Below are 26,726 nucleotides of genomic sequence, written 5' to 3' on the forward strand. Positions count from 1 at the left end.
ACTGTGATTACCTTATGCTGTAGCTTCCAAAGTTTATTTGGCTCTTTATGAGAGACTACACTGCGTTACTTCCACCTGAAAAGCTCACTGATAGAAACTAAGCAAAGTACTTCAAGAGCTCACATCAGAATTTTCATTCTGTGTCTGGTTCTGGTGGAAGATTCCCCATGACCATCAACTGGCTGCAGACACTGTTTTAGCAACACCATTTGAACAGAAGAGACTGCATTCAGTTCTCTGCAGGGTGATTTTAAACCTGCCTTTGTCCATCAAAAAAAAGAAAATAGTTCACCCACCTAAATAAACAGAAAGGGCCACTAGTGTGTCCTCCCTCTCCAAAAAGGCTGCTGATTTTTTCCTACTGGCATACAGAAGGAAACAGACTTTTCAGGAATAAGTCTATTATCTCATCCCATCAAATGTATCAGTATGATTTGACTTGCCAATTTGTCTGACTGAAGAGAGCATGGCTGAGAGCAACTATTTCTTTTAAAAAAGAAAATCTTTATCTAGAAAAAAAATAGATCAATCAAAAATACATTGTTACTTTAGTTATATGGCAGCCTTAACAATTTTTGTCCAAGAAACTTGCTACAATCTGGTGTATACTGTTCATTATGTGTAGCTCTTTCAGAAAACCCTGCCATATGGACATTATTTTGAGACAGAAATCACTTAATTATTCTATTTGATTTTATTTCCAAGTACAGGACCTACATGAAAGCTCTACTATGTGAGCTCGATTATTGTTCAAGTCAGTTGATTTTACTTGCTTATTTGCTCTATTTGCCAAGTTTCTTTGCTACAATGCAGATAAATTCTTCATTACTGAAATTCCTTATCAGTAAAACATTTAAAAGTTACAAGAGACACTGTATTCATCCAAATTAACAGCTTCCCATCACATTTCTGACTGTTCTGCCACTGGCATGCAGAGCTTCCTTCTGCCACGGTCTTCTCATCACTTGGTCCACCCTGCCAAGCCAGGGCCTGCCTGAGCACACCCCAAAGCCTACTGCTGTTTCTTCTCCTATGTAGAGAAAATACAAGTGGTCGTGTTTTCTATCCATAAACTAACTAATTAACTATCTTCCTACTGCAATCCTGCAATCTCCATTGCTGGACACCTAGCTGCCATCTCAGCAGCATTTTCAATCACCTCTTGATTCTGTGCCACTCCCTCCTTAGACAGTAGCTCACCAATTTCATTCTGTTCCACGATGGACATTATTAGAAGGGAATGTCAGGTATCACATTTACACATCCTCTTATTTTCCATAGGTATATTCCAACAGACATTTTGGGATACAGGATGTTAAGCCAGCTAAACCCTTGGTCTGATTTAGTATGGCTGTTCTTGTATGGAAAACAATCTGCACTCCAAGTTTCTTCTGCTTCCCACTGACACACTTTCATCTTCTTTCATCTTTCTCACATCTCATTCTCCTCTGTCCTCACATTAAAAACAAAGGTTTCTACATTACAAATTTCAGCTCCTCCATTTTACCAAAACCCAAAAAAACTCTTTGATCTCACACCTTCCCAAGCTCATTAGCATATTTAACACAAATGTGAAAGGAGATCAAGAATTATGGCTGCAGCTCCAGAACTGAACCCATTCCTGTTCAGCATCTCCCACATGCAGTCCATTTAATCTCTTCGCAAGGTTTCCACTGATGTTTTCACAATGGCACCTTACAACCGATCCAGTACCTCCTTCTTTAAGCTGCCTTCAACATCACTGACTACTTTTCTCTCTCCCTCCCTATCTCACTCTCTGCTCTCCTCTCTCCTAGCTACCTCTGAAGAGACAGGGAAGTGTTTCCACTTTCACCCTACGTGACTCTGCACCCATTCTTGGGTAATCACAGCAACATCCTCAAACACCTCTATGTGTCCACCTTTCAGATCTCTCACCTGTGCAAACTAAGGTTTCAGCCTATTTCTAACAAATCTTTTACAGGTGTTTTGTTGTACATGCAAGCACAGAAGAAACAGAGTCTCTGTTTCAACTTTCCTTTTACACAGCACCTGCTACTATCACCTGTTTGTCATTCACTGCCTGGATCCAGCATTATGATCAGACAATTTCCACAGTGAGTGCTTGCTCTCTGTAAAAGACAGGCCTCTGCCCTTCACAGCCACGTGAAAAGCACTGCTCTGAGCAGCACTTTCCTGGGCCATTGGGTCTGATGGGTTTCTTTGCTCCCTGCCAGTATCTCCCAACCTGTCTGTAATTAAAGACAGGGTACTTAACTGTCCTCAGTCACAAACTTCCAGCCAATATGCTCACCTGCTTAGGCCGCAAGCCACCTGGAAGGAGACTACATTTTACTGTCTTGTCTCATCAAGTCTAGACCCAGAGGACCAGGCAGTAACGTGGTTTGGCAAGCACCATGCCAACATAAATCAGTAACTTGTAACAGTGACTTATATTGTAGGAGGATGACACACGCCATTTTCATGATTTCAGGATTAAAACCTAATAGGACACTTCTGGAAACTTGTTCAGATGTGAAAGATGCTGTTTTACACTTTTTCACAACCTCCCCTGCTAACCTACATTTATGACAGGAGAGACAGAGAGGTCCTGTTAATTAAAATCTTTTCTTTTTCACACTTTCCCCTAAGAATGCCACGGTGCACCCTGCACTGGCTAACCTGTTACCCTGCACTTACACTCCTGCATTTCCTCCCAAAGGGCAGTACTGCTTCTTTCAGTACATAATTGGCCCTCAGCACTCTAACAAATTAACTCTGCTCACACACAAAGCCTGCACACTGAAATGATTTTATTTTTTGCCCCAAGAGTTGTAAAAGGGAAAACGCAGTGAGAGCTGTTAAACAACCAGAAAAGAAAGAAAGAAGCAAAGGTCTAGAGAGCTGCACAGATTAGGAGAAGGGGGAACAAGATCTTATCAAGCCTTCTCAAAAATCCCTTCACTGTTCTCTGTCACATCCATCCAACATCTGTCTACAAAGTTTTTGTGTTGCTATTAATTGATCTGGTACTCAGCAGGGCACAAACGAATACAACAGCACACACAGAGACAACTCTACCTGTACACACACTGCTGGAAAACCAGTCCAGGTGCATCTGATTTATTACTGCATCCACACACACACAATAATCTAATTTTAATTTAAAACTTCTCCTTAAAAAAGAACAAGTTCTGCGCTCCAACTTTCAGTTTCACACTGTTTTTACCACAAGCCCCAGTGCTGATTAGCTTAAGTAAAAACTGAGAGGAATCTGCTAATGAAAATCAATCCAGTCACTTTGACACACACAAAAAAGTGCATTTGAAAATAATCCACCTGATGATACAACCATGTACCAGCAGTTCCTTTCTATGCCTTTAGGAACTTGAAACAACTACAATTACTACAGCTTTCACTACTTGGGTCACTTCCTTCACCTTTTCCACGCCCTGCAAGAAAGCATTTACCAGCAGTGTCACCCGAAGTAAATGAAACCAACAGCAGAAAGGGGAAGGAAAGAAAATGTGGGCATATATGGGTTGGGGGGTTTGTCCAAGACTGTATTTCAAATTATGAAAGAAACACAGACTGTTAGTTTTATATAACAGATCTCCTTTCAACCATGCAGGTGAATCACTTTTAAAAATTATTTAACACCAAATTGACAAAGACTGATTTAATCTCTGCACTGTCCTTAAAATCACAGTGTAGACTCAGGTTTCCCATCACCAATCTTTCTGAAATGTAAAAAAAATGGAGCACTGCATCTGGATGAAAATGTGCTGTGTTTGGGACTGTGTGAACGTTTCTGACTCCTGGTAGCCCCCACCAAAATAAGGAAAAAAAAAACCCCACAATATTTAAAGGAAAGGATAAAGTTAAATTCTGATAAGTATCAGTGTAGAGGCGTTGGTTATTTCTCAGCAGAAGCTCTTGATCACACAGTGATGGAAACAGAACCAGGCCCTATCCATGCTAAGGCTCCCTTACCCCACTGTCTCTGGTGCTCTCAGAGCTTTGGTTCTGCCGTGGCTTTGTGGACAATTATTTCAGCAGCCCGGGTCACACAGATGTACTTGAGAGCTAAGGAGGCACCAGACTACAGGGAACGCACCAGAGCCACACATGGAGGTAACTTCTTAAACCAGGCAAAGCATTTCTGCAGCTACACTCTCACTTTCAGCCCTAACACTACTGAACCCACTGGAGGCAATACCACATTGGATAAAACCAGCTTCCTAACCCTCCTAAGAGGTATATTTTAGATGAAAAGATAGGACTTATGACAAATTCATATATCCAACCAAAATGCATTTATAGAAGCCATCCACTGCAAAGAAACATCCAATTTCTTCCAGGTGGAAAGGTCACAAGTTAGGGCCCAGAAAACTGAAGTGAAGAAGTAGGTAAGGAGTTAGAGACCAGTGTTCTTAATCCTCTCCCAAAAAAATCTAGATGCTCTAAGAAAGTGTCACCAACGAGGTTCTTAAGTGAGGAAAAAACGGTAAGTTAGGTGACCAAGTATTTCAATCACAGAAGAAATTAGAGTTTAAGTAACCATGCCCCATACACCATTAAAAATTGAACAGCCTCTAGCACTGGCCCTAGAGGCTTTGCTGGTGGCTGTTCAAGCAAAAGGAAAGCTTCTTCACAGAAACTGCCGAAGTGACCTTCACATCCACCCAATTTTTCTAGTCCAAACTGCATGAGACTGGGATCATCACCTGTCAGTGTATTTCCAAGCACGTGCCAGTCTGTTCTCTACTGGGAAGTTTGTAAGTTTAACATGCTGTGTTAAACTTTCAAAAACACTAAAAAAAGCCTCAAACCCGCATATTTAAAAAAAAAAAAAAACAAACCCTAAGAAACACCAAATTTATTTAAGATTTCTACATGACAATTTGGATGCTGAAAACAGCAAGGCTGAGCAGTAAAGCAAACACACTGCCATGAGACGCGTTAGAAATAATTAAGACCTGAAATACACTCTCTACATCTAACTGAACAGACTCTGAATTTTACTAAAAAAGTGTCAGATGTAAATACACCTAAAGCCTTACAACACATTTTAAGTAGGCTGGGGTGAGAGCTTATATGGATCAACTATTCTCTCCAGATTCAAAAAAAAAAAAAAAATCACTAAAATAAACCTATGTAGTATGTTGTTAACCCTCAAAAAAAAAAATAAAAAAAAAAAAAAACAACCAACTGCGAGTACTCCTGCAGCCTCAGCTCTCCTCTGGCTGTGTTCCAGCTGAAAAACAGGCTGAAAATCCGGGAGCCGAGCCCACCCCCGCTCCGCCGGCACCGCAGCCCCCCGCCCGCCCCGCGGCCGCCAGGGAGGGACGCGCAGCCCGCGGCCACACGCCGGCCACCGGCCGCACACGTTACAGGCCGCGGGAGCGCCGGGGGGAGCCCGGCGCGCTCCCACCCCGCCGAGCGCTGACAGACCCGTCCCCGTCCCGCCCCCGGCAGCCGCGGCCCCGTCCCGCCGCCTGGGCCCGCCCGCCCTCCCGCGCTAGGCCCGGCCGCCAGGAAGTGGCTCCGCCGCCGCCCCGCTCCCCCAGGCCCGGCGGTGGGGCCCGGCCGAGCCGCCCGGCCCGCTCCCGCGGCCCCCGACCCCCGCGGCCCCCCGGCCCCAGCCCTGCTCACCTGGGTTGCCAGTCATTCCAGCCCCGCGGGTGGTAGTGCTGCCTGCTGCCGGTGCCGCTCAGCCGAGACCCCGGGGCTCTGCGGCTCATTACCTTGCCCGAGACGGCATGGCCGGCCGGGCAGCGGCGCGGGACAGGGCGGAGGAGCAGCAGGAGCGGGAGGACGCGGGGGGGAGAGGCGCGGGCGGCGGCTCCTCACTCGCGCTCCGCAGGCGGTGCTGCTGTCTCACAGCGCAGGGAGGGGACGCGGCCGCCGCGGCTGCTCCGGCTGCTGCCCGGGCGCGCGGCACGCCGGGATGGCGGACATGAGCCGCCCGCCCCTCCGCGGGGCACGCCGGGAGGGCGGGCACGGGGCGCGGGGGCGGCGGCCCCGCCTCCGGCGGCCGCGGGACGGGATCCCCGCCCGGGGGGTCCCCGCTGCCGCTCCCCGCCCGCGCCGCCCCCGGGAGCGGCCGGCCGGCCGGCGGCGGCACCGCCCCGGGCGGGGAGAGCGGTGTCGGCCCTGCGGGGAGTCGGTGACAGCCCCTCAGCTGTCGGGGGAGCCCGTGCGGGAGGGCAGCCGGGGCAATCCCAGCGCCACCGGCGTGAAGGGATCGCGGAATTCCCTGGGGTTGGAAAAGACCTCTGAGATCATCGAGTCCAAGCTCTCTGCAAACAGCACCACGTCAACTGTACCATGACACCGAGTGCCACGTCCAGTCTTCCCTTAAACACCTCCGGGGACGGTGACTCCACCACCTCCCTGGGCAGCCCGTTTCAGTGTCTAATCCTTCCTGTGAGCTTCTCCCTAACATCCAACCCAAACCTTCCCTGGGCACAGCTTAAGACGATGTCCTCCCATCCTGAGGATAAGGGTACCCCGGGCCCCGAGGGCACCCTGGCACCCTGAGGAGCCCCGGGGTGCCCGGGACATGAGCGGCTCTTAGTTCCCAGCTGTGAGGGGAGCCAGGGGATCCCAGACCCCGAGTCCTGAGGGGAGCCAGGGAATCCCAGACCCCGAGTCCCGAGGGGAGCCAGGGGATCCCAGACCCCGAGTCCTGAGGGGAGCCAGGGAATCCCAGACCCCGAGTCCCGAGGGGAGCCAGGGGATCCCAGACCCCGAGTCCTGAGGGGAGCCAGGGGATCCCAGATCCCAAATCCCGAGGGGAGCCAGGGGATCCCAGACCCCAAATCCTGAGGGGAGCCAGGGGATCCCAGACCCCAAATCCTGAGGGGAGCCAGGGGATCCCAGACCCCAAATCCTGAGGGGAGCCAGGGGATCCCAGACCCCAAATCCCGAGGGGAGCCAGGGGATGCCAGACCCCCAAATCCTGAGGGGAGCCAGGGGATCCCAGACCCCGAGTCCTGAGGGGAGCCAGGGGATCCCAGACCCCGAGTCCTGAGGGGAGCCAGGGGATCCCAGACCCCAAATCCTGAGGGGAGCCAGGGGATCCCAGACCCCCAAATCCCGAGGGGAGCCAGGGGATCCCAGACCCCAAATCCTGAGGGGAGCCAGGGACCTTTGAGCCCCAGGAGCAGCCGGGGCTGCCGGGACGTGAGCGGGGCCGGAGGGCAGACTCTGCCCTGTTGCCCTCTCCCCCTTCCCTCTGCACGGGTCTGTCCGTGCTGCCCCACACCTCGCTGGGGTCTGCAGGGAGCCGTGTCCCTCCGAATGGAGCAGATCCGCATCCCCACGCTTCTCCCCATCAGGACACGTCGCCCGTGCATGAGTGCCAGGGAGTCTGATGTTCAATAGCCATCAGCAGAAAGCTGACCAGGCCCACATTAAACACCAACCGAACCCCTAAGGTTTCCCCATCTTCCTCACAGGAAGCTTATAAAATGCATTTCAAAAGCAAAATAGTGTCTTTCTAAGCCCGGATACGTCTCCGTGTATCACCATGGTTATTCCATGCTCTCCTCCAAAGCTATCTTCGCAGTTGCTGGAAGGGCATTTGGTGCCCACTGTTGGCAAAGCCTGTCTGTTACCAGGAAAGCAGAGGATTCTAAGGATAGAAAAACGGTGGCCTCCATTTGGTAGACGTCCTAAGGACATTTCTCCAAAAAAAGGTGTGCACCCTGCCTCTGGCATATTTTTATTTCTCCTGCAAGGCCTGGAAATTTACATTAGCTGATTTGTTAAGCCCAATTCCTGACAGCAGAATATCCCTTAGTTATGAAAAATCGTAATAGTTTGGTCAGAAATTCAGCAAAGAGACATGACTAGATCAAAATCTTTTTTTAATTGCAATATCCGAGGCTTGAGACCACTGCAAGACCTGAGGAGATTTCTGAAATTCTCCTGTGGCTATTTCCATAATAGAAATCCTCCTAATATGCCACGGTTCTGTTGGAGTCTTCACTCAGACAGATGGCAGCCTGCCGTCTCCCTTGGACTCTGCTGGGCAGCCCTCATCCTGCTGATACAGTCCTATTGCCTTGCAGGCAGTTAGCAATGCCTGCAAGACGTAGAGATTTCAAAATCAATTTCAGGACAAAAAGAAGAAGAAAAAATGTATCACAAGGCTTCATCACAGTAAAATGCCACTTTCATGCAATGGCTCCTGCCCATCAGTCTGAGTTTCAACTGATGTGTGTTTGTGTATTTTAAGTGAATTCGTTTTGCAAAACCAATCAATTCCGTGAGCCATGACAGATTTTATTCCCCGTCCTTTATAATTGAGATGGACATTCAGAATTACACAATATGCCACAAAATTATTTTCTCTAAGTATAGCAACAATATCTGCTGCAGATTTGCTGACCCTTCCCAATGAAGTCAAGCAGATCCTCTGCCTCAGTGATGCAGCAGCTGATTCTTTTAGTTCCATTACTGAGTAGCATCTCAGTGGTAACAACATGAATCATTTGAGGGACAAGATAATACTAGCAATGTATTTTTAACTACACTTCGAAATAATTTAGCAAGGGAGGCAAGAAATCAAGCTGGATACTATGACCAATAACTGCCTGCGTCCACCAAGAGTTTAAGAACCCCCGATTTAGTGTTCAGTAGAGTAAATTTTGTATCAGAAATCCCGTATTCTAGTGGTGAATTTGCTGCAGTCTGTGTGGTCTAATGCAGATCCCTCTTCAGAGTGCAGTTGTTTCCATTTATAAAATTGATCTAAACTGCTTTTGTGCACAGCCTAGATCCTGTAAAATATATAGCTACCAAAATAAAAGGTATTCTAGATTTGTTTCTACAAAGATGATTACATTTATATTATATTGTGAAATTTGAATGGTATTAAAGATATTAGTTAAAAAGCTCATCAAGATTTGTGAGATAGAGGAATAATTATTCCTACAGCATTTTCTCAGTAGCAGATTTTAATCTGCCAAAGACGGATAAGGCCATTCAGATATCACACTAGGATATAAGAAACCCAGGGAAGCTGAGGCCAGGATTTTCAAAGCCACCTTCTAAATTTCAGTTCTCAAGTTTGAAACTTGGATACTGAGTAGCCAGCACAGACACCAGCTGGAGCTGTACCTTCTGAAGTCTTGATAAAAAATAAAGCATTTCAATATGGACCTTCTCAAAATAGAAATATATATACTTAAAAGACATGCCTTAAATTTCAGAGAGAGTTGATGACACTTGTGGAGATACGTGCCATGTCTCACTCCTGGGTATACACTCAGTCCACTCCCTCAAACTGCCTACAACCATCCTAATGCACAGCGCTGGAGTGACAGACACTGTGAACCACACTCTTCCTGCTTCATAACTCATGCTAATGATTTCTCGATTTAATATATCAAAGAAAGCTGCATTAATCTGAGTGTTATTTTTAGTTGGAATGAAGTGCAGATTGTATATATTTAATGTGCTGAAATAGGGTGGTAAGCACCATATTGCGTCTTTTACCCCTCGCTAATTTATTTCCTAACTAAGCTGTATGTCTGGAGAAACCAGCATGTGCTGAGGATTGCAAGTCACTCCTGGCCCTTGGCTCCCTCTGATCCATAATAAAGCTACAGATTGAGAGAAAAACAATCTCCAACAATGAGAGGGAAAGAGATGCTATTTCCTCTTGTGAAAATAGGACACATGCCAAGGAGCAAAACAGTAATTTAACTAGAACAGAGAAGTACCAGTCGCCAAGATCCTGTAGCCTGTGTACTTCAGATGGATGTTTCTTAAAAATTAGAAAGGATTCTTAGAGGAGTTGCTCCCTATACCTGCCAATTCTACTGTTTTGATGGCAGAATCCAGTTTCTATTCAATAACCAACCAAATTTTCAGTTGAATGGCCCCACAGACTAATTTCTGGGCATGGCAGCCTCTGAGCGCATGTGATGTGTGGCCAATCCGCACAGGCACTGAGAGCAGGGGTGTCCAGAACGCCTTGTACTCGCTGCTCAGGCACAGCCCCCACAGGAGCTCCCCCGGACTCCCACTGTGCTCTTCATTAAAAGTGTGGGCAGGTGCAAGGACCTACAGAGGTCTCTGCCCAGCAGGGACACTGTCCACTGGCAACAATTGCTGCAGCTCCTATTGAGGCCTACCTTGTCTCATCCCAAACTGGAATTTTTCCTTATCCTATGAGGTGAATTGATACAGAAATCCAACGTACAAGTCATTCTAATAACAACGTATATTGAACCATTAGCTCACTGCCAGTTTTGTCTTGAGAATCATTTTAGTGTAAAAAAGTCAATCTTTTGTTTTGGAATTCCAGTTTGAATATCAACAAAAATCATCTCTTACCTTGTTTTACCTTACTTTTTTGTTTGTATAAAAGAATAAGGAAACATTGTTTTATTTTTTCTGAGTATTTATAAAGCCACTTTGAATTTAAGTGGGATAGCACATGCAACCATCTGCTCCATTTCCTCAAGGTCTTTTAGAGGATATCTTTTCCTGAACAGTATTCCTCTACAACAGAGCAACAAATATAAGACATTAAATTTCTTAGAACTTACTCTCCTGAATTTCCTTGTGATTATTACATCTTGGAGGCATTTTACATCTCCTGGGTGAGTTGTACATCTCCTAGCATTATGTACAGTAAGTGAGTAAATATCTGAGTTCCTGACACAGATATCCTGTCATAGATTTATTACATCGTGGGCTACATTAGTCCTCATTTGTGTGTATAAGCTGTTTCTTCGTATTCTGTTTATTGACAGTATGTTTTTCTGTTTATTAAGTGTATACTTCCTTAAATGTCCTAGATATTATTTACATATTACCAGCAACAGCCATAGATAACATACAAACTGAGCACTTGCATTTAAGTGACAGCTTTCTAAACAAGTATGTTTTGCAGTAATTTCGACCAGACAAATACATGACCTTAACCAGTTTCGGATCTTTAAGTATTTAGGTCCTGAAACTCCAAGGAAAAATAGTAGGAGAGTAATATTTTTTTTGTTGATACAAGCAGTCATATTATATCTGTTAAATTTCAGCCAGGGTAAAAATGGTGAGATAAACCAAAGCAGTAGTGTCCATGCTGCTTTTAGGAGAGTGGGAACTGCAGCAATCCTTTTCTGAGCTTTGGAATCCACACAGAGCTCCTTAGAGGAAAGTCACAGTCTGCCCGCAGTATGTTACGTAGTTAAATTGACAGCATTGTAACAACTCAGTTACAAAAATTTTTCAACGTCTCTGAAAATCAGACTTCGTGGAACAGCTGAATGTCTGATGTGTAGACAGCGCTGGCTGAGGATCAAATGTGCTTTTACTCACACCAACTGCAAGGTGCTCCAGGAGCAGCAGTTCCCTCTCCTCCGCCCAGTGAGACAGCGCCGTCCTGCCCGAGATGTTCTGTTACCTGCAAGCCAAGTGTGGCTGCTGATCAGTTCATGGTGCTGCAAGAGTTGGCTGGCTGTTCAGGCAGCTGTGGGGAGATTTGTGCTGCTTGCATCATTCCTGAGAGCCTGGGCAGAAGCCTGAGAAGCACTGCATCCTGCAAGAGGGAAAAGCTGAATCGGGGCTCACGAGCATTCGCACGTTATGAAATGCTGCACAGTGGTGGAGCAGAGCTGGCGTGCACTGTACTGCACTGCACTGCAGAGAAAGGCAGAGTTGCAGCAAGAAGCAGTTATCTCTCACTGTGGATGCCAATAGTACAAGACTATTATACTGTGGAGCCTTTTTGAAAAATTAATGGTGTACTTGATGCTTCACCTTTCTGGTGAATCTGAGCATTTCCACCTGTTAAAAGAACTGCTCTTACACATAAATTTTCATGCTCTGCAGACCCAAGTTTATGTCGTGTTTGTTGAAAGGGTAATTTGAAAGAGGCTGCCAGGAAAGTATCAAGCCTTTAGGCATAATAAGCCCAGGGAAATTTGTTTGAATGGTGTAATGAATCAAACTTGTTAATTTAGCTCAGTTTAGTGCTTATGCTGATAGTGGAGTGCTATGAAAATGAAAAGAAAAATTGGTCTAAAAGGTGCAGTACAAATAGAAGCGAAACACGCAGTAAACTCCCCCAAGGTATTTATCCTTTAATCTTCTCTAATTTTAATTGCTTTTTCTAGGCTTATTTTCCTACCTGCTTTTTAAATGTGTTCCAGATCTCAACGTTACCACGTCCTTATCTATCTCTCCATCTTTCCTTGAAGCCTCTGGAAAAGACTTTGATGAGATCAGTAGAGATGTCACTTGAGTCATACTTCGTGAGACAGCTCGATAGCCAGCCTTTATGAGAAAAAACACAGTATCAGAGCATGAAAGAGAGGAGCCATGAGTCCAGAAAGAGACTTATCTCTCAGAGTTCAGTGCTCTGACCCAGACAGTGTTCTGTGAGACTAATTTTATGTGTGATGTACAGCCAGATTATCTGTCAGTTTTGCACACATTTCTCAAGCACCACTCAGGTTTTCTCACAGCCCTTCTGAAGGGCATTTTTGTGGAAACTCACAAGTTGAGGTGTCCAACTGAAAAGCTGGCAATGGGACCAAAAGTAATTCCTAGAGGACCCATGACTCATCTGCTGGCCAAGGGACCGTGTAAGCTCTGCTTTCATAGGAAACAAGCTAAAAAGACAAAACCTTTCACATCTCTGGATGTTTGCATGATAACAGCCTAACAGGATGGGAAAACACCCATCAGCAGAAAACAAATTGAGTTGGATAGACTTGTGGCATGTGGATAAAATCGGGGTAAGCACAGGGAGCAACAGCAGTTTCTCTGGTTCTTCTGCAAGCAGGGCACTGCAGAGGATGGGCATCCCTGTGACAGTGGTCACTGGCACTATCTAGAGCAAACCCAGGAGGGTTCAAAGTCTCCACAAGGGGAACTGAAGCCCCAGGCACTGCTTGGTTGAAATTTCACCTGCATAGTTGTTACTGCAAGTTGTTTTTGTGAGAAAGGCTGTGTCCATGTCTGAATAATGACACAATTCAATCTGAATGAAAGGAGGATAAATTGCCTTTTCCTGCCAGATCCATGCAGTGCAAGGACTCAGTATTCCTTTGAGCCTATGAAAAGCTTGGTGTGGGAGAGCTGTCTAGCATTATGTTAAAGAGAATCTGATTTCCCAAATAACATACATGGATTGTAACCACCAAATCATCTTTCCATGGTGCCCTGTATAAATCACTACAATTTGCAGCTTCTCTAACAACAGCCTTACAAACCACAGCTTCCTTCAAAAGCAGCTTTCACTCATCTCCAGGCCAGGGTGAAAAAATAGCTTTGGCTTTGTGCATGAAAAGCACACATTCCCAGTCAACCTGATTTCTGACTTTTTCTCAGATTTTCAAGTTTTGCTTTTTTCAATCTTCAAAAAGTTTTTTTAGTTCAATTTTTGCATGTTTACAGAGAAAACTCCAAGGATTTACTCAGAAATAAGCAAAAGTCAGACAGCAGATCTCATCAAGCCCTATTGACACGTTCTTTCAAATTTTTATTTTGTCATACTCCTTAGTCCCCAGTAGTCATGGTTTCTCACATAAAAACGTGTTATTCTATAAACTGCTGTATATCTTAAAGCTTTCTAGGCAGAAATTACATTTTTTTCTTATGTTTAGAATATTCAGACTTGATCAGGTTGGCATCTTGAAGCATAACATACTATTGTCTAATAATTCTGGTATAGAAGAGGGCTTCATCATCTGAAGCAGGGTGAGGCTTTAAACAGAGCACATCTTTCTCCTTCTCTTTCTCATTGTTTTCCTAGACCACATTTATGCTACACTTTTTCCCAGTTCCCTGTAGCACCACCATCCTCCTCACCCACAGGTCATGCAGCCAATGCCCACAGAGCATTTCAGCCCTGTTAACAAACATTCAGCTGGAAATGTTACATAAACTTACTGTTTTCTTTCACATAAGTTCCTTTAAATTCTTATTTCAGATATTAATTAGGTTGTTTTCAACATGTGGTTTACAATTATTTGGTTCTTTCAGTTTCTTCAACTTGTTCCACAGTCTTACAGATACGGCGATCCTTCAGAATGAATAAAATTAACCTTGCAATAATCACTAATGCACAAAGATAGTGGTGCTTCATCATGGTACTTTTTCTTGTTATTTCTTTTCACTGAATATAAAAACAGTCGACATTTTGTTCTCTCAGCTCATTCATTCAGATGTTTTTGTAAAACACTGACACTAGAAGCTGCCCTGCATTTATTCCATGTCTGATGTGCCATTAGTTAAACACCTACTCTCCAGATAAATGGAATTTAGCTCCAAGCATGCGGACCCAGTCCACCAACCCCTTAATGACATGTTTGCAAATCCATAAATCCTGGCTGTAAGCTTTCACCAACACACAGCTGAAGAACAAGCCAAGCCTTTAAACACCCAGAAGAAAATCCATGATGAAACTAAAAAGTACCTCTGAGGAATGTAGCCATATGAACCAGAGCTGCATATGGAATTGCTGTTTGGGCATAGCTACCCCTACAAAATGCAATCCCATGTGTGGTGTGTACATACATACATTTCCATGGATACTGACTGGATCAACATAACCGTTTTCCTTCAAATCTGGGATCCGAGTTGAAAACAACAAATCCAAGTTTGAGTGAAATATATCCTTTACCTTTTGAACTTCACAAGATTAAAAATGGCACTGAAGCAAATTACAAAGCAGCCCATCACTGCTGAGACACGCTGAAATGAACTGCTCAGCGTAGATTTCTAATGCATTTCCCTCCTCTTTTCCCTCTCCACTGCCTGTGAGTGTGTTGTCTGCAGTGTGCTGGCTCTGTAATGCAGAGTGGGATTTTGGGGTGCACATCCTACACCAGCTCTGGGTTGTGCTGAGCCAGCCACAGTGCAGCACATGGAAACAGCCCAATACACATCAGGGAGATACACATCAGCATTTTAAAGCAATTTCATGTGCAGCCAACTGATGTTATAAATCAGTGAACAGAGAGTGATTTGCAGAAGTGACAGGGAGCATGTGAATCCTTTGGGTTTCCCAAACCCTACTTCATTAGAAATCACGTGCCTTAGTAAAATATGTAAATTTGTACATTTCTTTTCAATGGTGGAATTGATTAATTACTTCATTTTATTTATTTATTTATATTCCGTTAGCTGGGTTCAGCTGTTCCTAGGACTTGTTGAATATTTATGGCCCTGTGTAGCACTAAAGTGGAGATTTGGAGACTGGCTTCTTACAGATTTCTGGGTACAGGTGGACTCTGACTTACACAGGGAAGGTAACGGAGTCCCTGTCCCCCTGTCAGAGCCCTGCTATGGCCTTCCTGCCCCAGTGGCCAAATGACAGTCTCTGTGCTCCTGAGGTACTACAGGGCATAGACTGACGTATTAATGCAAACTGGAATTGAGGATTATGTTAATATGTCAGATTGTGCACTGGAGTGGGGACACAGGGCAGGGAGCCGGGAACCGCAGCCTCAGCTGCCATCTCAGCATGACCCACAGAGCTGTAATTCCCACCCTGAATGTGGGTCTTGATTATTTTATAGGCTGTCCTATTTATTTTTGCCTGCTTACCTGCATCCACTTTGTGAGGAATCTTTCCATGGTATTACATCCGTGTTGGACCATTGTGACAGGATCCTTCTCCCTTGTGCCTCAGAAGGAAGATACTCTGGTGTGCTCAAACCCACTGCTGCAGGCCCTCCAGCCAGCAGTGACTGCTTTGCTGTGCAGCAGCTGCTGCAAATTCCAAGTGATAACTTCTCTTATGTCCTGATTTTCTCAGTAAAGCCTACACTTCTGTGCTGGCCAAAATGATTTAAAAGTACACACACTTGGGCCCCTCCAGGCTGCTGGAGTCACTTCCACTGCTGGCCTGCTGCTGTCTCCAGTGCACAGCTCTCTGGGAGCCCAAGTGCCACTGCTTGACTGCCACTGCCCTGAGGGGGTACGGCCCATCTGCAGCATTAGGAGACTGACAGCCCTTGGGGCTGATCAAACCCAACCACAGATCCTCCCTGTCACTCCTTCCCTGCACCCTGCTAGTTCTGTTTCCCTCTCCTTTGCACTATTAAAGTTTGGCATTTTCCTTAGTTTCACCTGTGTTCGGAACTCAGCAGAATGCCAGCTGGACACCTGGAGAATGAGAGGGGTTTGGACTTGCCAAGTAGCCAGGGCAAGCATTTGGCTACTTCCCACACACAAGGCTCGTCTCAGCTTCCAAACTGTCCCCACTGAAGACACCTTTGTGTAGCCCTGCCCTTAAAGCTCTGCTGTGTCAGCTCATGAGGGCTCACCACAGACAGTCCCTGGCATAGCCAGGCTGGACAGGCAGGTGAACAGCCAAAAATTAAGCAGCACTCCTTGTTCTGAGGAGTGAGTTATGAAATACACATTCCTCGTGGAGCACTGGGAGTTGCTAAATGAGTTTGTGATAGTCTCCATAGCAATGGAAAAGCATACTAAGAGGAGAAACCACAGAGAAGATGTATGCCAGAGATATGTCTCCTTGACAACAACTCAGGCATGGGACTAAGAGAGCTGCCTGGAGGAGCTAAAGCTGGATCCTCATGTCCTTCTCTCTGAAGTGACTCAGGACATCAGAAGGAGCTGCTCTTAATAAAAGCAACAAGCACCAAGACAAGAATAAATTAAACCACTAACACTGATTTACATGAGTTAGAAATATATGTCTAGGTATATCAGTTCCTTTACATACCTATATGAATCATGTATGAATTTTATATATTCATATGCTGTGAAGTCAAATATTCAAAAATTATCAGTCTTACTCTAGGCCATGCAGCTGCCTCCAGTTCTTCTGTCTCTTTGCCTTTCAAGATATTCTTTAATAACATGATCAAGGAGATTTTTCTTGTAGGACCCATGCCTTGTTCAGCACAGTGGGCAGATGATGCTCACTGAATTGTTGAGTCAATATTTTGTCTTTTCCTTGTTCTTCAATAGCTTGCCTCAGGCCTTCTTTATTTCATGCAGTGCAAACATACTCACAAAGACAGAATAAATTCCCTCATGACAATTTCTGCAGCAGTTATTATAGCGACGAAGTTAAATGCTACCAAACTGGAATAATGCTAAAAATATCGGCAAAAAACTCAAAACCCGAAAAACCTGCAACTACAAAGGCAAAAACCCAGAAGACAGCAAGCCAAAACTTCTCCAGCTGTGGCACTCATCATTTGTTGGCCTGCAGCCAACAAATCCAGCTGTTACTTTTGCTCTCTTGTCTCTTTCTATTTGCCCAGATTTTGACACGTTACTCCAGCCTGGGACTACTGGAAGACTCTCCTCACATCTTGCTGAGTGCTCAGCCCCTTCAGGGACAGCCTGTGATGGCTGTGTGCTCTCTAGAGGAACTACAATACTTGGGGGGGATCTAAAAAAATGTTCTTAATAAGTAATACCCAAACAAGCAGGTCATCATTCAGTTTAGTGCTGGATTCTCCCAGTGACCTTGGGCACTCATAACAGATATTGCTGCACAGACTTGGGAATGTCATTTTAAAAGAAAGTGTAGGGCTCTGTTTTATCTTTCAATCAGGTGCTGAATATTAAGCAAAGTCCATACCATGGTTTATTGACTGAATGGTGAATGTAAAGCATGGTATTTTTAGTCAGAGTATTGCAATGCAGGAAGTTCTGTCACTTTAAATTAAATTAAAATCATAGCTGAGTTGGTAGATGTATTATTGAAATGAAATCCTATTGTTTCCCTCATCTTGCTTATAATTAAATGAAGTAATTGCTCTTTGATTGTTTAGGTGATTTAAAATTAATTCCATTGTTATCCTACTGCATTTATTAGCTGACAGATGCAAATCTCCCGGGACCATTGAATAGCTCTGGCGTCGTTCCTCCTCCCTCCCTCCTTGCTGACTCTTCCTTTCCTTGGGGTTTGCAATATTCCCTGGAAACCAGGAAAAGTCCGTGAATTTGCCTGCAGTAATGTCAGCAGAGAGGACTTTACAGTTTGCTGCCAGCAGTCAGCTTTAAGAAAAGTAAAGGAAGAAAAAGAAGGAAAAGGGAAACTACAATGAGTACCTGGGGCTCGGCAGGCTCTAGTCCTGAAGGGACAGGCTCCCCACACAGGAGGCTTGCCGAGAAGCCCTCCCATCCTTTAGGTCAGCTGCTGCTCAATCCTGGCAGGTCCTTCTGGACCACAGTTCGCCCCTGTGCGAGGGGAAGGGCCACCAAGGAACAGGGATGAATTCGCTGAGAGCCGGGCTCATTCTACACATGTAATTGCTGGGACAGAGTAAAGTACAGCCACATTGACTTTGGGCTCACCCAGCATATTTTCTGCTAGCAGTCAGCGTTATTACTCCCTGTGATCTTTCTGACCATATTTTCATTTTCTACACAGAACAGTGGATTTTTATTGAACTTAGCCCGAAGCTGCACACACTGCCCTACTCCCTGAGGAAATTTTTCTTCCAGAGACCATGATGTCATCAGTGACTTGGACCCGGCTGCTCTGGACACTGTGTGCAGATACTTGTGTGCCAAGTGGAAAAGAACAATGGCAAAATACCTCCAAGGCTGCCAACAAGACAGACTGTGGTGCGAGGTGCCTGCCTGGGAAGCCAATTAAATCCACGGAGGTTGAAGAGTGCTTGGAACACTTGGTGTGAGAGCAGAGCCCCACACATGGGTCAGGCCCAGAAAACACAACACATCGAAAAGAAACAGAAGAGATTTCCTTAATGCCTTTTATGTGGGCAAAGCTGACAGTCTTCAGATGTCCAGATGTAGATCTTGCTCACCTTGTGTGAGTAATACCACAAAGATACACCACTTGTGTCTTCTGGCAAGCAATGACTCTGTGTCTGCTTTGGTCCAGCCTTGCAGCTCACCATCCTGGTGTATCTTTTGGTGTTGCTGCAACACAGCTGGTTCTGGAGCAAGGAGTAACAGCCCAAGATACAGCTCAGCAATTTCTCAAGGCAAGCACACAGAGTGCACCTCTACCATCCCAGGCTCTGGGAGTGGCTCAGGCCCCTTGGAGGTCAAATATTCTCCTTGAAGTTAGGGGATTCTAGACATAAAGATGAATATGGCCCAGGCTGGCACAGTGGCAGGACCTGTATGTCTCAGCTGACTTCAGTAAGCAGGGAAAGAGGGTGAACATCAGGAGCACTAATGTGAAACTGCCTTTTCTCCTGCCTTTGCTTCTCGGAGGTTTGTGACTTTTTTCTTTGATAGAAACAGAATTGAAAGAGGAACCCTAAATATATTAACACCAAATAACATAAAAGAAAGTGTTCATGAATATTCCAGTCTCCAGCTTCGTAAGGGATCCATACACATTCTGTACCAGATGTGGCAAGAGTAACAGTAGCATTAAGTGCTGCTCAGGATATTACTAAACTATCTAATTACTAAACTAAATACGAGAGAAAATTGGAATACAATTGTTATTGTAGGCCACAGACAGATCTCAGCTGTGTGTGGAAAGATTTTCACTTACAATTAAGGACTGTGGTAGGAGTGAGCCAAAAGCTTTTCACTTAGTAGTGTGAAGGAATTGCACAGGATTTTTGGTCAAAGGAAGGTATTCCCCCATAGGGGTAACAAGGAATTTGCCCCCATACCTCTAACACAAATACCTTGCTCTTCTGTAGGACATCTCCACCAGTTCCTGAAGGTTTATTTTTCAGTCTAAACTGGAACAAAAACATAGTGCTGCAACAAAACAGTGACGATATTGTATTCAACCTCTGCAAGCCTGGGCTGCATTTGTTTGAAACAGCAGCTGAATCTGGATTTTGCAAATTGTTTAGGTCTTTATAAAAAGCTAAGCTGTAAGCCTTGTGGCAGACATCTCTTGTCCTAAATGTATCCAAAATGTCAGGTGTGAGGATGTGCCCTGTCACTGAGAGAGCACAAACTTGAATGGTTTCTGGTGAGAAATTGAGAAATGTGAAATGAAAAACTGAGTTGGAAAGCAAATGAGCAGAAGTGAATCAATACATTGCCTGTCACACATAGAAGTGATTTTCAGTGATGACAGCTGAAAGTAAAAAAAATGCATGTTTTTTACAGATGCAGAGTCCCCACCTGACACAAATCCATTGCAGCAGTAGAATGACCCCAGAGCTGAACGAGGGGCTGCAGGGTTCAGGTGATAACTTTTGGTAGATGAGAATTTCCCCCTCTCCCCTAAGAAGACCAGAGCAGCAGCAAGCACACCCAGAGGACTGTTCTGCATGCTGGAGGGTCTCAGCACTGGCCAGCCAGGGGATCCCACTGCTCTTGAACTCCACTGATTCAGCATCCCTGCAACGCATTTGTCACCTCTTACCCAATTCCAGCTCTAACTGTGGGACATGTCCTCCCAGCTCACAACCCACATTGGAGGCTCAGGATTGATACAGGTGGATACAGATGAACAATTCAGCTGCTTCTGTTGAGGGTGGGCTTGCAGGGCAGATCTCTGGCTGTGCTGAGAAAATTCAGGGTTAATTGAGCAGAAGGAGATGTAACAAACACGTTTAGGAAAGATGGAAAGCAAATGGCTGTGCTATTTTTTTATCTCTCTTCTAGAAACCTTCCCTGACTCACTATGTTTGTGTGGGTTTAAAAGCCACATCCTCTATTTTCACCACCTAGAACACCACCTCAGTACCTGCTGTGGGGCACCAGGGATGAGCTTCTGAGAGCTCCCTCTGATGGGAGGAGGATCAGACGCTCAGATATTGTCAGAACTCACCTGAATGCCTTCCTTTGGGCACGCTGCAAAATCACATTCCCTTACAGAACTGTGTTTGTAAGGCACAATACCAACTTTCCCACCTTCTGTTAATTTAGACCTTTCCCACACTGTGGGTTTTTCATCTCCCCTTCTTTCTCCTCACACCTCACCTTTTTCTCTCTCGCCCAGGTACTGTTCCTGGGTGTGGTCCATGACCTTGTAGGTCACAGACATCAGGCAAATGCATTCCTACCAACACCTCCAGCCACTGAAAGACACAAGCTTTCCCAGCAGCCTAGGAGACCTTGCCACGGGCCAGCAGAGTCAGCTCCTGGTTGCCACCAACAGATACTATTACAGACCAAGGTGGTGAGCTCCAACTCGGATTTAGGTTTCTTTAGATGTCAGGAAGCCCAGACGAGGCTCTCAGCCCCCTCCCACCACGCGGAGCAGATCCCAGCACCTCTCATGGTGTTGGGGCCCCCCGGGTCCCTCCTCCTGGCTACAGCTTCAGCAGGAGCCAGTGTGAAGGGCCTCCCTCCTGCCATGCCCGTGCAATTCTTGCTGTCAGCAGCAGATGGCCAAATATTACCACACATACATAACATTTACATCCAAAAGGGCACATAATTGGGTAGAAATCGCCTCTCCTTGCCAGCATTTATTTATAAAATGGCATATGTACACTTGGCATTTACCTTTCTATATGCAACGTTACTAAATGTGTGACAAATGGTGACACTCATTTCCTTTCCCACTCCCAACACGCTTGCCAAAGTAAAGAGCCTTAGGCAAACAAGGAGTAGGATAAAGCATTGTCCTAAACCACGAAAACCTTATTTCTTATTTCAAATTTACTTTACAGTATAGAAAAAGCCCCCAAGGCCCAGACCCAGCTGCAGCAAAGCCCAGGTCAGCAGCAGCTGGCAGCAGGTGGCAGAGTGAGAGGCATCTGGAATTTGAATGCAGAAAGTGTTTCATTAAACACGTCAAAAGGCCCACCGAGGGCTTGGGCTGGCAAACGCACAGGTTCATGGTTGTAGCTGTTTCGAGGAGAGCACACAAAGCTGTTCTCTCGGTGTCTCACAAGGGTGGAGGGAGGGGCTTTACCTGCACACTTTAACATCGCACAATGTCTGAAAACAATCGATAGGGACACCAGCACTAATGTGACAAACAGCAGCAAAAAGGCAAGGAATTGCCTTTGCAGCACCACCTCGGAGCACGCCTGTGAGCACAGCATGCTGGGTTGATTAATCCAGGACACATGCCAGCCACTGAAAACAAGGCTGGAATTGCAGAGGATTGGGAGCACAGACACGTCAGCACGGGATTCTCCATCGTCTCTTGGGCACAATGGCAAAAACACACACCTGCTGCTTTGGACAGGACTCTCCACTCTTTGGTGCTGCTCTCTGCCAGGTACATCTTCCCAAGGGTTGTTTGGAAAACCAACTTAGTAACTGGCTCCACATCCTTTACCGTACATCAGTTAAAGAGGACAAAGGGAGAGGGAAAAGTTCCATCACTTGAGCATGCTTTAAGGGAGCAATTTTCCTGAAATGCTGAGTTGTCAGTAGCTCAGAAATTGCCATTTAATCTTAAAGTGATTAAATATTACTCCAGTGTGTCAACCATACCAAACCAAAACATATCTTTGTGCACTACTTGTGTAGCACTGGGTTTTACTTTTCCTCAGATTGTTTGATCTCTGTGCTGGCTTGCCAGCAAGCTGGTTAGTAGCACAAGCTACTGGAAAGGTCCTTGGTGTCATCATCAACTGCAGGAAATGCATGACTGCCCCATTCTCACACCCTACTTAATTTTTGGCTGACATTTACCAACAGTGGCAGCCTATAACTCTCATTTACAGAAATAATGTAGGATAGCTTTCTAAAAATGCAGGATTTTGGGACCAAGCTGGCAAATAAGGCTGAATTGATATTTGATTTCTGCCTTTTATGCTAAATCAATAAGACTACAGGTATGCACAGAAGGCTTTCATGCTGAATGACGGTGCTCACACCTCTAATCCCTACCCACAGCCCAGGAGGGGTGTGAAGATGCTCCAGATGGGATCCTGGGTGTAAAACACAGCAGCATAACCTACTCCAGACTAAACAGGGTGTGCTATTCCTTGAGCAGAAATCCAGTCTGTGGTTTGGATGCTGCTGGACTCCTCCTGGCAGCTTCTGACACACAGCAGAAACCCTCTCCTTCCATCAGTGTTCCAGCCCCGGTGCCTGACAGGGACCTTCTGTCTCACAAGCAGCATCCTCCTGAAATAGCATCTGTCCTTGCAATAACACATCCCTCCCTGATAACCAGGCTTTGGGTTATCAAGGAGCTCCTAGACCTCCAGTCCCTCCCTCAGCTGCCCAGGTCAAACAGTTTCCCACTCCAACAGCTCTCCCTGCACACCCTTGCTGCCTTCCTCTTCCCAGAGCCTCTGTTGCCTGTGCTCAAAGCCCTGTGGCTCTGCATCACCACTCTCCAGCTCGGATACACTCCCTCTCACATCTGGTCATACATGATGAGGAGATACAAGTGCAAGAACAGGAGCTGCAGCATGTCCTGGAGGGTCTTGGGCAGACAGGAATAGGATGTGCCCCAAAATGCACAGACAGTCTCAGCCTAATTTTTCAGGTTTATCAGATTATGGGACATGCTTACAATTGTGCATTGGGCTCCTGCCATTTTGGAAACCAGTACCTAAAAGTCCTATGTGTGTATTGTATTTGCACCTGCAGTAACTCATTTCAGGATTTTCTTTCTTTAAAAGGAGTCTGTCAGGGTATGGAGACTTAAAAGAAATCTTTCTTCAGCTTAATGTATTTACAGACTCATCTGTAGCTCAGCAATCTGATTTGATCAATTTGAGCAGATACAGTTTAAGTACCACAGTTTTGAATTTGAGAAAATAACTGCTTTTGTCTTCCAAGATCCCTATTTCTAACTGAGGGTATCACTGACATTACAACAAACATATTTCCCCTCTCAGACACCAGCAATCCTGGTAGGCAGCTTTAGACACACGCAATTCTACATTATGTCAGAGAAAACAGATCATCTGTAAGTAAAATGGCTCACCAAAGAGTAAACAAAGCATCCTGCCAAGGTTTATTGCGCCGCGTTTCCTTGGCTCTGGATTCGGGACTTCCACAGGGGCGTGTTTTGAGCCCAAGCCCCTTTTTTGATGTCTGTTCCCAAACAGAACAAGCCCAGAGGGAAGGGTCTGCTCACCAGAGGGGTGAGTGCAGGGCAGGGCACGCAAGAACCCCGCGGGGGTTGTCACTGCCGCACGCAGGGGACATCAGCGCCCGGGGCTGAGCCCGCCCGGGAGCTGCGAGCTTGGCCGGGAGGAACCGGCACGGAAATCTCCGCACGTGTGCATCAATCGGGCCCCTTCCCATCCTCACCACGCCAGCGCGGCGGCTGCTAAGCAACTAAAGCCGGCGAGGAGGCGCTTTTGAGATAACGCTAAAAATAGTCCCCGGCAAGCGAGACAGCCGAGCAGCCGTAGCCGGTGACGTGAGGCTCTCCTTGCCCTCTGAGCCGCTGCCCACAAACGCCTGCGATGGCCGAGAGTTCCCCCGGGCTCCCCCAGAGAGCCGCACTGGGACAGGGACCAGCGCTGCTGGCAGCCCCCGACACGGCTGTCCTGTGCCCAGCCCCAGCCTGTGCCCCGAGCCGGGCTCTTCCCTGCCCACCTTTGATCCATAACTAACAGGGGAAGGAATGGAAAGAAGCCCCTGGGCAAATCTAGTGTTAAACGGAGTGATTTGATTAAACTGACAAAATCACACACACCATTGGAAATGACAAATGACATCTACAAACACGAGGCAGAGCATACACCTCCCACTGTCTCTTCAGTCTGTTCCCAGCAGCTGAAAATCACTTTTGTGCCTCATCTGTACCAAACCCAGTTTGCCTCTCTCCTCGTGCAGGGCTGGCAGAGAACATAAACCAAAACCCAGGAAAAGGTGTCCATATACTTTATGCAGCGTTGTTTGAAGTTCTAGGTCTGGAAGAGGGAGAAACGGCAGGAAGCAAGCCTGTGTTTTACCTGTTTGGTAAAAGCACGTTGCCCTCATCGCAAGGGGAGAGCCTTGTCTCCACCAGCTCACTCCTGCCCTAAGCGGGCCGCTGCACCTGTTTTGGGGAGGCACAGGGCAAAAACACTCCAGTGAACTGATCCGGTGTGAGAATCACCCCACTTTGTCCACTTCTCCTTTCTTTTGGCAGCAAGGTATTCCTTGAGCACACCCTTCCTCCATGACTCCAGCCCTTCTCCAGCCCCCTTAACCACACCAGGGAAATTATCAGGGTGAAAAGAACCCCCCAGCTGCCTTTCCCCAGGGGTATTTTGGCCCAGATCTGCTCGCTCAGAGCACCATGCGGGGCACCCAGAGTTCCAGCAGGTTTGAAGTGGGATGGAGGGAGTGTGCTCCTGTTGAGAGCTGTGGGCAGGAAGGGTTGGTTAGTCACAGGCATTGAGCAACAGCCACTTTCACCTCCTTGCAACACCAACTGCAGGAACAGGAAAGTCCAGGCAGGTGCTACCCCACATTTGAGGATGACTTTGAATAATGCGTCCAAGAGAAGTGTTTAACTCCTTGAAATACCACTTTCTTTTAAAGCCATGGCCCAAGATCCTGAGGAAGTTACATCCAAAATTGCTTGAGTACAAAATCATCAGCAAGAGCTCCCTGCTTCAAAGCAGCAAAGGAGCACACCAGCAATGAGCAGGGCCTGGTGCCACCCACACAGGGATGCCCCTGGAAACTGGGGCATGCTTAACTCAGTGTTTTTGGTAACGCAGGCAAGTACCTTTACCACACATTCTCCTGCCTCGTGTCTTTTTCTAAAAAAGCAGTACAGAGCCCTAGGCACCACCAGCCTTGCTAACTGATCCCACATCACTTCCCTCGGAGGTACCTGGGAAGGTGTTTCTTCTTCTACCCTTAAGTTGCTGTTATGACCCCAGGGTGCAGCTCTTATGGCAGGTGATGTTTCCACCTGCAGCCAGCACACTGACATGGATCAGCTCCTTTGGTCCCCGAAAAGAAGCCCCAGGAGAAGGCAGCAAGGTCTGATGAGCAGCAGGTGGCTCCCAGCTGGAGCTGAATTGTTTGTTCTTTCCAGGACCTTCCTCCCTGTACATAAAAACACACTCAAATGGAGAAAGGGCAAAACTAGAAACCAAATTTGGATGTTCATTGCAGAGAAAATGGCCTCTCTGCAGCTGGGCCATAAATCTCCCTGTGAGTGTAAGGGGGACGTGGGTGCACATTTCTTCCAAATGCCAATGTCATTTTCAGTGGGAGTAAAACCTAATTGATCTTTAACATGCAGCACTTAATTTCAATGCCTTTTGTACATCAACACTACTAGTGAAACAAACACCAGATTTTACTAAAATGAGTGTGTGTCAACATATTGGTGATTCACACACACTCAGTTGCAGTCCCTGAATTATCCAGAAGCTTTCTGTTTTAGCACTTTTTACCCAGTAATGAGAGAAATATCCCAGCTGGAAAACGTGGTGCATCCCCATTCTTTCTTGTTCTTGCCCTGAAGCTGAGGTTTCAGCATGTTTGGAAAAAGATTTCTGAGTGGGAAATACCACACATGTCAGCCACACATATGCAGCATTGGAAAACTCAAGGCAGCAGCTGCCACTAAACGTTTCTACAAACCCAAATGGAGAGGGTTCAGCCAAAATAGGAGGTCTGTAAACATTGCTGAGCAGACTTGTCGTGACCCTTCTTGACCATCCCTGCCACTCAAGCACACTGAGGACTTCCTGGGAAAGTGGATCTCCCTGGGACCCTCCGATGCCCAGCCTGTGGCTGCACACTGCCACAGCTTCACTTATTTCCTGCTCCTCTTTACAGCTTACTTTGAATGAATCATCACAAAAAAAAGCTGAAGGTTTGATACCTCACAGCTGTGAAGTATAAAGAAAGACCTTTAGAGATATGTTGCACCATAAATATATTTGTCTGTGCTGGTCTATATCTAGGTGATAAATGAA

At 46.1% G+C, this 26,726-nt stretch overlaps 1 protein-coding gene across 1 annotated transcript in view; it reads right to left on the reverse strand.

Annotated features, from left to right (window-relative positions):
• Positions 1 to 5,749, reverse strand: part of SMG1 (SMG1 nonsense mediated mRNA decay associated PI3K related kinase) — a 60,148-nt gene extending 54,399 nt beyond the window's left edge. Inside the window, exon 1 of the mRNA XM_066198496.1 lies at positions 5,635 to 5,749. Coding sequence (XP_066054593.1) covers positions 5,635 to 5,723 — 89 coding nt within the window. The 5' untranslated portion in view covers positions 5,724 to 5,749. The remainder of the gene's footprint in view (positions 1 to 5,634) is intronic.
• Between the last annotated feature and the right edge of the window lie 20,977 nt (positions 5,750 to 26,726).

This window comes from Chamaea fasciata, unplaced genomic scaffold, assembly GCF_029207755.1.
Source record: "Chamaea fasciata isolate MVZ Bird 193981 ecotype frontalis unplaced genomic scaffold, bChaFas1.0.hap1 SCAF_16, whole genome shotgun sequence".
NCBI classification, from domain to species: domain Eukaryota; kingdom Metazoa; phylum Chordata; class Aves; order Passeriformes; family Sylviidae; genus Chamaea; species Chamaea fasciata.